This window comes from Pteropus alecto, unplaced genomic scaffold (genome assembly GCF_000325575.1).
Source record: "Pteropus alecto unplaced genomic scaffold, ASM32557v1 scaffold7, whole genome shotgun sequence".
Lineage (NCBI taxonomy): Eukaryota > Metazoa > Chordata > Mammalia > Chiroptera > Pteropodidae > Pteropus > Pteropus alecto.
Window position 1 is genome coordinate 57,569,266 of NW_006494614.1, and position 10,745 is coordinate 57,580,010.

Genomic DNA, 10,745 nt, shown 5'->3' on the forward strand with positions numbered 1-10,745 from the left:
GGCAGATTCTCATTTATAAGGCAGTAAGAGAATTTTATGAACAATTTTAAGCCTATGCATTTGACAATGTAGATGCAGGATAAAAGTGTTTGATGTAATTCAATGCCCATTCATTATTTTTTAAATTCTTATTAACAAACAAAAACGGGGAGCGAAATTTCATAATCTTATAAAAAGTACCTAGAAAAAAAATTAGCAAATATTATAGCAAATATTATATATTCAATGGAGAATTTAAAAGCTTTCCTGTAAGAATAAGGAATGAAATGAGAATGTCTGCTATTATCACTTATACATAACACTATTATGGATGTCCTATTCAATACAATTAGACAAAAAAAGAGAAATATATCTTATAAATATTGGGAAGAAATAGAACTATCATAATTTGCAATATTAGCATAGCATGATTGTATGCTTAGAAAATGTCTAAGTTAGGAAAAAATGTAACCAAGTGTATTTCTATAAACAACAATAAAAAGTGGGAAAGGAAATTTAAAGTGCATCTAATAATATCAGAAATATCAAATACCTAAAATAAATCTAATAAAAGATGCATATTAACTATTAACCACTATTGAAAGAAATAAAAGAATTATGAATTCTATAAATGAAGATATTCCATATTCTTGAATTGGAAGATATAATATGGTAAATATGTCAATTCTCCCTCAATAGACTTATAAACACCATTCAAATAAGTATTCAAATAACGTGTGTGTGTGTGTGTGTGTGTGTGTGTGTGTGTGTGTGTGTGTCATTGAGAAGTTAATTTTTCAATGTATGCATGTAGCTAGTGCTCTTCGAAGATGTTTATGCTCTAGAGGATCAGGGACAGACAGACCACATACTGAAGAGGAACTGATGTTATTGGCTTTATCACTAATTCTTTCTATCCCTAAATGGCACAAATAAAACTGCTTCCATATTGTAGGGGACAATGTTTGTGCAAAAGATAAGTAGTGGTGGGAACAGAGTATAAAGATCTGTTAAAAAGGTCTATGTCAGCTCTTCACTCCTTCAAGCAGTGAGCTTGAGATTATTTAAGATTTGGTAACCCAGGCAACCACAGGGGATGTCCAATCTCAGTTAGCGAAAATTTCACTCATTACTCATTACCTACTGCATGAAACTGTTTATAGACTCAAAAAGGGGTGAGCCCTTTTCATCAGAGAAAACTTAAAACTTTAGGAGAACTATGAAGTTTTCCCCAAGTCACAAGGGGTTTTTCCCTCCCACTCATGCTAAATCTCGTGAGTACCTCTGAAAGACTAACGCTTTAAAACTGAATTATTTAAAATTGGATCCCCAGTGTGCTTATAAGCAATACTTGCATCCCAGACATATTAGGAAATATACTAGGATACATTATATCTGAAGATATGTGAAATGAACGTATTCCAATGTTCATTTGAAATGCAGTCCTGACAGCTTGGAGCTGCTGCATTCAGGCTCTTGCGTATTGTATATCCAGCATATTGGAAATGCCAGGTTGATAATTGGCTTTAGGGTCTGGGTCTATTCTGAATCCTCCGATCAAAAGTGGCTCATGTTAGCAAGGAAAGTAAATACTTTTTGTTTTTTTGGAAGGCTCAGTGTTGGCCATAGCAGAGACTGAAACCTTTTTAATCAATGTTTTTCTAGGGTTTTCTTTTTTTTTTTTCTCCCATGGAAAGATGATGGAGAAGGAATCTCAGGTTTAGTCATCAGGTTTCTTTTCCTTTTTTGAGATGTTAAGACCTTTTTTTTTTTTTTTTTTTTTCTCTATATGCATTCATCTTTCCTATTAGCCTACAATCACCAGATTCTAGAGATTTTGTCTTATTTACCTTTGGTGACTGGGTTTGGGGGAGGGAAATCAAGAAGTAACTACGGTACATAGTGAAACCTAGTAAGGAGAGCAACAGCTTTATTATATTTATTATTTGAGATAAAAATGAGACCCAAAAGCATGATTTCTAGGACTTTAAAATGCTGTGTGAAGTAATCACAAATCCAGGAAATAATAGTGCAAACAGATGTTGGGCAAGTCCCTGTAAGAGAGAGTACCATTTAAAGCACTGAAGACAGGGGGGCATCCTGCACATATAACCATTTAATTTTTACTGAAAAATGAGAACACTAGAAACTTCTTCCTTTACATGTTTATGTAGCTGACATGCAAGGTGTTGAGAAAGGTTTGAGGCAATTTTCCCAAAATTAATTTTTGGAAAAGTCCTCATATACATATCTATATGTACCTTAATATCATACATGCTATTTCTTTTCTGTTACCTAGTCTCCTTAAGATCCATTTCTGAAGTATATCATTGCAGGTTAAATGACCCTTCTGAAGTTTTTGTTAATTTACAATCCCAGGCATTGAGTAAGAGGATAGTTACTTTACCTCTATCTAGGATATACTGGCCTGTATGGCTTTATCGTTTGTTTTTCAATTTTTGATAATTTCTAAAAGGTGAATTTAATTTAGATTTTTACTTTTTAAATTTTTAGCAAGGTTAGATTACCTTTGTGATTTTAGAAATAGGACCTAATTCCCAAACATTAGATAATTTAGTGAAACAACTTATATGGAAGCATCAGTGATTTGTTAAACTGTAATAGGTGCCAAAAAAATACAGGTAGCATGGCACTTCTGTTAAAAATAATTTTCTGTAGCATGTATAAGATGGTGACTATTGGTGATAATACTGTATTGCATATTTCAAAGTTTCTTGTATCTTACCCCAAAACATATCTACATTCCATTAGGTTGTCAGCTCTCAAGTGTTGTTTTCTATAGGCTGTAAACCTAATCAGCCATTTTTAGATCTTTCTGTATAACCTAATCACCCATTTCCGCTTCCTTTTGAAAACATTAGCCAATCTCTGGAAGTGGGTGTGGCCTTAGGTAAATGGAATCACATAAAAGGCACTTGGTCCAGAGACTACATCCCCAGAGCAGACTGACCGAATTTGCAGCTGCTAGAAGAGCAGAGAGTTACTGCTGACCCTGATATCAACAGATTTTCCAGAACTTCCAGAGGTGAGACCACTCAGTAGACTCTAGTGAGTATTGAATTTAGAGTAAATATCTTCATGTCTACCTTCTCTTATTCAAATACTTTCAATACCTGTCAGTGTGCTTGGGTCTTGTCCAAGCAAACCAGTAGCTTTCCTAGTTTTCAAAATTGACGTCAATATTTAAAATATCTGTAACTAGAGCATTTGTAATATATTAATAGTCATATTATTTGATTATTTTTATTTTATTACCTTATATATTACTAAATTTTTTAAGTCTTAAAAGACATTTCCATAGTTTTTATGCAATTGTGGAAATCATAAACCATCCAAAGTGTTCAACATAATGTGGGCATATAATAATAGTCTCTATGCACATCAACATAAAAGTTAAATGTGTTGAATTAATTAGAAAACCCTTGCAAAGGTATTATTTGATATTCCTTTGAAACCTTCGATTTGCAGACTAGATTTGAAAACTTCAAAATAGATCCTACCAACTGGTAAGGACTCCCAAGAAGTGGCATTGGTCACAATAAGGGAATACCAGGAATCAAGATGAAACACCCAGCCATGCTTCCGTTAACTGCATCTCTGGATTTTTTTATTATAGGGAAGACATCCAAGTATTCTTATTTAAAAACAAAACAAAACAAATAAAAAAATAATTGATTACTTTTGCTGCTTATCACTCACTGTAGCTTGACCATTCATCAGTTCAAAGCGTGAAGTTGCTGCGATGGCCTGAACTGACTTTAAAAAATTGTTTTCCTGAATTAGAAATAACACATAATGTTTGCAATCTGTTGTTTGAAAGGAGTTTCGCTATTAAAGTTAGAAGCATGAATTCAACTGTTCATAGTTTTAGGAGTTCAAGTTAAAGTTGACATTGATTAAATTAAAATAGCATAAATTAACCGAATCAGTTTTATTTGTCAGTTCCAAGGCAGGACACATAGAGACTATTGGCACAAAGTATGTATGTACATATATGTTATAGTCATGAAATCATGGGTGGGGGAGAGAGAGAGACAGAGAAAAAGGGACAGAGAGTAAGATGGAGAGATGGAAAGAGACACAGAGACTGATTGATTCACATTCTACATTTGCTTCTGGACCAATCAGCTAATAAAAGTAATTCTGGAATTATCCTAGCTTTTACCTCCTGCTCCAAATGTTAAGCTTGTCTAAGTAAATTAGGTATGATTGAGATAATTATTTATTTTAAACAAAAAAGATGCTGAGGACTCTCTTGTCTCATTTTCTCATTTGTATCATAGCATAAACCCAACCTATCTAGATTTACCATGTATTGGTTTGTGGTGGGGGTAAGTTGATGGTAGATTAGGTACCTAGTTAATAGGTAGATAGAGCTCAAGTAGACAAACCTTTGTCCAAAGGCTTTTCTTTCCTCATCTGGACAGAATGATGTTCTCTCTCCCGCTCTCATTTTTTCTTTATTTTTTCCAGTTTTCAGAAACATGAATTCAGACACCTTGAAAGCCTTCCAGAAGGAACTCACCTGCTCCATGTGCATGAACTACTTCCTCGACCCTGTCACCATAGAATGTGGGCACAGCTTTTGTCGTCCCTGCCTGCACCTCTGCTGGGACGAAACTCCAAATCGAAAGTGCTGCCCTGAGTGCAGGGCAATTTCAGAGAAGCCAGATTTCAAAACTAACATCACACTCAAGAGCCTTGCTTCCCTTGCCAGACAGGCTAGCGCTTACTATGTCAACGGCTCTGAGGAGCAGATCTGTGTGTCACACAAAGCACAGGGGCTCTTCAGTGAGGTTGAAAATGACCTGCTCTGTGGGCTCTGCTCTGAATCCCCAGAGCATGTGGCTCACAACCACAGTCCAATACAATGGGCCGCGGAGGAATACAGGGTAGGTGATGCTTCTAAAGCAATTGGAAAGCTATAGATTCTTAAATCGGAGAGAAAGATGAGGACAATAACAAGGAAGTGATGAGAATAGAGATGGCAGAGATGACAGTTTTTCAATGTAAATTCCAAGATATGAGTGTATTCTCTCAATGCTGTTGACCAATTTGGACACTATAATCATTACTGTGTTGAGCCTTTACTAAGAGAGTTTTCCTTAGAAACGTTGTTCGAATATGTAGCATTGGTGTGATTGTGGGCCAGGTGGTTAGTGCCTGGAACACTGGCTTCTGATGCAAGTTTGACTTCTTCCTAGTCAGGTTATATAAAAATGTGGGTGCCAATTACTTGAGAAGTGGATTATTATCTGTAGGGTCTCCACAACTTCTCTATTATATGTTTCTGTAAGCTTTGATATCCCAAATATTAAAATCAAATTATATTAACGTGAAAATTCAGACCTCTTCATTCTAACATGAAGTGACTGTTTTTTCAACGACTGCCTTTTATGATATTACCTGTGTCACTAAAGCTCATGATTATTTTGTAGGATAATCTTCTAAAGAAAATGGACTCTTTATGGAATATGACTCAAGAAATACAAAATAGTCTGAAGCAGGAAACTAGCAAAATCCAGTCATTAGAGGTAAGAATGAATATGTTCTGTTTACTTTTATGCAGTTGACAAATTCTGGCTCAGATTTTTAAATTCAAATTACCAGTTAAAGGATAATGTTTTCCGCCCAGGAAAAATTAGTGGTTTCAAGTGACACATATCAGTAATCACAAATATACTGACCAATACTAGCTAGTGCAAAGAATGCTAATACATTTGACACTTGAACAAGAGGGGTTAGGGTCTCGCCAGCTTGCTATCAAATATCCATGTATAACTTTTGACTTTTCGTCTCTTGGTATCTGTGGGGCATTGGCTCTATTGAGAGCAAAATCCAGGGATGTTCAAGTCCTGTGTATAAAATGACAGAACAATGCATATAGTCGGCTCTTTGCATTTGTGATTCTCAACCTCAGATCAAAAATATCATCTTTTACCAGCCATTGATTGCATCCATGGATAGGAAACCCACAGGTGTAGAGGGCCAAGTGTGTATTGATTGAAAAAAATCAGAGTATTAGTGGGCTCTTGCAGTTCAAACCCACGCTGTTTAAGGGTCCACTGTGTATGGGATAATCAGGGCTTGATATTCCCAGTTCAACTTTGAAGGTTTGGATAAATCTTCTTAGTAAGTATAAGACAATAGTACACTAAGTTTGTCTGTGAAGGAGAGGAGAGAAATCAAGTAGGACCAGAAGAAAAATGAAGCATTTAAAAAATCTGCATAATATGGTTTATACCTAAATATTTTAAAATATGTAGAAAATTCAGGGGGAGGAAAAAAAAAACAAGAGAAAAATAAGATTGAGATAACAGGAAATAATTGATGGAATAAGAACCCTGAAGAAGCATCACAGATAGACCCTGGGACCCCTTGGAGAGCTTAATCTAACAGGAAAAGAGACCAGAAACATAGAGACAAGATAGACAGAAGGATCAGCGAATACTCAAGACACACTGAAATGTGAGGCAGAAAATTTGTCAAGCACTTTCTTCACGAGGTTAATATTTGAAGTTTGAAGTTTTTTGTTGAGAGTGAGTATATGTAATCCCATTAATCCCCTATCTCTGCAGGAGTATGTGGCTTTGAGAAAGGTTATGATCAAAGCTGAATATCAGAAGATGCATCTATTTCTCCATGAGGAAGAGCACCTCCATGTGGATGCAATGGAGAAGGAAGCAAAGGAGATCTTCCGTCAACTCAAAGAAAATGAATTCAGAATGACCCAACAGAAAGAAGGCCTGAAACAAATGTACAGAGAGCTGACTGAGATATGCCACAGGGCTGATGTGGAACTGCTCCAGGTAAGAAGGGAAGGTCCATCCTCAGAGATGAGAATTCTTTTCTGGGCACTGCTGCCTGACATTGAAATGTTTCCTGCAGATACTATTACCGATGGCCAAGTAACAATGCTCCTTGACAATGCCTCTAATGATGGGAGCATCATTAGATTTTTCCAATCACTTATTTCCTTGTGTCCTGGTAATCATTGGGAGATTTTTGCCCTAAGTGGCTAACAGAGGACAAAATAATTTCAGTGTAATTGGGAGTACTATCTACACAGACAGGTTAACCAAAATCAGCAAATCTCTGTGACCAGGGGAATGCCAACTTTGTTGAGGCCATTCTCGATTTGTATTCCCCTAATCCACTGTCACTCTCAGTTATCCCCACAAAAGCCACTTGCTAAAGACACTGAGGTTTTGCCCTTTGCCTAAGCAAGATTAGTTGAATTTGGTAATCAATTTCAATGCAGTCTGCAATTATTTTTTATGTGATTCCCTGTTTTGCTTTAATTGTTATTATGAACAGTCAGACATCTCCATTGGAATAAGATGGTGCAGTGAGTGACGTTGGAAACCTTGCTGCCCCACCTCACATCTGCTTGACTTTCTTTCCTCAATGAACCCAGTGGAAGTCCCTCAGATTTTAGTTTTTTTGTTATTAAGATAACCTCTGATTGTTCCTTAAAGGAGAATAGGAAACAATATGTTATTAAAACAAACATTTGAAACTATTAAAATAAAATACTAGAAAAAATGCAAAAGGACAGAACTCTCATGATTATCTTTTTTTGTTGTTTTTTGCAGGACTTAGAAAATGTATTGGAAAGGTGAGTTTACACTAATGATTTCTGATTTCTGAGAAAGTTGGTGTCTTGTTGATAAGGTGAATGTACATGTTTTGAGCTATTAACATTGTCCTCTGTGGCTACTTTCTATTTTGTTTCAAAAAAGGCCCTGAGGACTTCTGTTCCTTGGTTTCAGAAAATTATTTCTTATGTGGTTGAAGTTAAATGTACCTTAAACCTTGTGACATTCTGGGCTTTGTCCCAGCCACTCACCCCATCCTCTCCAGCTTTGCCACAATAAAGGAATTTTACTTAAGGGTTTTTTTCTGAAGTATCCCAGAGGAGGTATCAATACTACAGAATTGAAAGGTGGAAAAGGCAGGAAAGAGAGAGCTTTCTTGAAAGTGAAAAATGGGGATTTGGGGGAATGGGCATTTGTCCCTGGAGTAGCAATGATTCAGGCTGTTCCATCAAAGGATTCCCTCCTCATAGGCAGGATTTCAAGGGGGAACGGTTTCTTGGGGCCAGCTAGGAAGTTAGACCTTCAGGAGAAGGACTGCCAGACTGGAGTTAGATTCCTTTGCTTTGCAGAAAAGAGCAAAGCTGTCTGGCTCCATGGACTCTTCCCTTCCAGACACTGAATGTATCATTGGTGACTTTTCTCAGACTCAAGTTTAAAGACTTTGCCTGAATTTTCTGCTCTCGGTAAGATACTCAGGATTTTCATATTCCCTGAGATGGAGTAGATAGAAGAAATGATTCTCAATAATTATAGAAATGTAATAATATCTGAGAGGAATGGGGAAGTTAGATTTGATGTAACTTTAGATTAAAAGTATCATTTTTTATATTCTCAAGAGGGTAGAATAGAATGTATGTATACCTAATTAACTCCAAATGGGAAAATTCTGATGAAACATCTTGGATTAAAAGTTGTAATCTTTGTTATGGTGTGTGATTAACCCTTGGCCTGTAATGTCACTGATGTCATTCTTTACAGGACTGAATTTGTGCAGATGCAAAAGCCTCAGTCAGTGAATCCAGAGCTCACTTCATGGTGCTTCACTGGAATCCTAGATATGCTGAACAACTTCAGAGGTAAAAGTCAGCCCTTTGGCCTCAGACCTCAATTTCTTTAGTGGTCCTTGGGAATGAGCCTTCTTCCATTTAATTTTATTTTTTTCTGACATGAAGGTGGTATATGACTTTCCAAAAATGTTATCTTTTCTCCTTGTATAGTCATCATGATAATCAGGACTGAACTTTGCAACTTACAGTATACTGAAGATGCAGAGAACAAACCTTTTCAATTACATCTGACATAGGCAGAGCAATCAGGTTCCACATATGGTTATGAAGAGACAGAATATTTAGTTCTCAGGGTAGCAATCAATAGTGTGTTTATTCAGGTTGGTCTACTCTTGAAAGTTTAAATATGGCATTGATGACTTTTAATGTATACTGTATTCCAAGTGGATTTATCATGCACTGCACAAAGAATATTTATAAAATCAGAAAGCTGTCACCAGAAAAAAAACTAAAATTGTCAAAAGCAGAATAATTTTAATGCTGTTAGATCAATCCTCAAACAACTGGAAAGCAAACAATCTGAGCATGGCCCAGCTATATCAGGCTCACACTAGAGAGCAAGTCTAGAGCCAGAGGGCCGAAATCAGGATCAGACTGAATATGGAGGTAGAAGAGGTAACATTAAACCAGAACATTCTCTTCAGAAACTTCTAATCTAAGCATAATGTGGATTTCTATCAAATATTTAGATGATCGAAATGTGATGGGTACAAGTTATATCTCAATAAATACTGACATAATAGCAAAGTACTATTTATTAAGTAGTATCAAGGACTATCAACACAAGAGATTTTTAAAGTAAAAACAATGGTTTTAGGTGTTTTTTGAAACATGTTTCACAGAGTTCATGATATATCAGGGTTTTTTTTCTGTATAATTTGAAGGATTTCTGTGTGCTTAGAGGTAGTGATAACTTTTGCTCTTCATAGACGAGCCCATCTGAACTCTTTGCTGTCTTTATATTTCCTTGGAGGAGGGGCAAATGAAGAGACTGTCCCTCAGGATATGAAAATCCCATGCCGTTGATCTGATTTTTTTCTCTTTCTGTAGTGCATAATGTTCTGAATCAGGAAACCATCAGTAACTGTATTAGCCTTCCTGAGGATGTCAGAAAGATGATATTCGGAGATGACCATCACGACACGTCTGGAGAGCCCCCGAGAGTGCAGAGCTTTGCAGCATGGGGAGCTCAGACCTTTACCTCTGGTCGGCATTACTGGGAGATGGATGTGCCACACTCCTCGAACTGGATTCTGGGAGTCTGCAAAGATTCCTTGATAAGCGATACCGATATCACTATTGATTTTGAAGAAGCATCGCTTCTATTTTCTTTGAAGATGAATAACCATTATTTTCTCTCCACTAACCCCCCACCCTTAATTCAGTATGTTAAAAGGCCCCTGGGTAAGATTGGAGTGTTTCTGGATTATGATAATGGAACCGTGAGCTTCTATGATGCTGAAAAAGGTTCCCTCATATCCAGTATAGTTTCTTCCTCCTTCCATTCCCCTCTGAAGCCTTTCCTCTGCCTTGGTTCCCCATGAAAAATCATTTTTTGAGCACTTTTTAATGAAATTCCATGTTTGAGGAAATTATTGTCCTGAAATGTTCTAGGAGGCAACAGGACATACCTGACTATCTTTGAGCACATTGTAACTTAAGGGAACATAATTATTATATGTTTACAAAATGGCATAGCCACATTGAATATATGTGTGCTTATTAAGTTTTCTTTTTATAAAAATTCTTTATAATATAGAACTTCCTAGACATAATCGATGGTGTTTTCTTTTTAAAATAAGTTTTATTAAGATAAAAGTTATATTCATAAAAATCACCCCTTTAAAATGTATGTCAGTATTTTTAGCAATATCCAAAGAGTTGTGTAATAATTGTAACTATCTAATTCTAGGACATTTCCATCCCCCTCAAAAAATCCAAAATTTATTAACATTTACTTCCTATTCACCTTCCCCTATTCCTTGTCAACCCCTAATCTACTTTCAGTCTTTAGGGATTTGTCTGTTATAAACATTTCAAGTAAATGGAATTGTACATTGTGTGGCTTTTTGTATCTTGT

At 36.2% G+C, this 10,745-nt stretch overlaps 1 protein-coding gene across 1 annotated transcript; it reads left to right on the top strand.

Annotated features, from left to right (window-relative positions):
- The first annotated feature begins 4,484 nt into the window (after positions 1 to 4,484).
- LOC102895311 (tripartite motif-containing protein 64C) lies at positions 4,485 to 10,209 on the top strand. The gene is made up of 7 exons (XM_006926707.1): positions 4,485 to 4,892; positions 5,153 to 5,155; positions 5,439 to 5,534; positions 6,579 to 6,809; positions 7,596 to 7,618; positions 8,577 to 8,674; positions 9,716 to 10,209. Exons 1-7 carry the CDS (start codon positions 4,485 to 4,487, stop codon positions 10,207 to 10,209), a joined length of 1,353 nt encoding a protein of 450 aa, XP_006926769.1.
- The last annotated feature ends 536 nt before the right edge of the window (positions 10,210 to 10,745 follow it).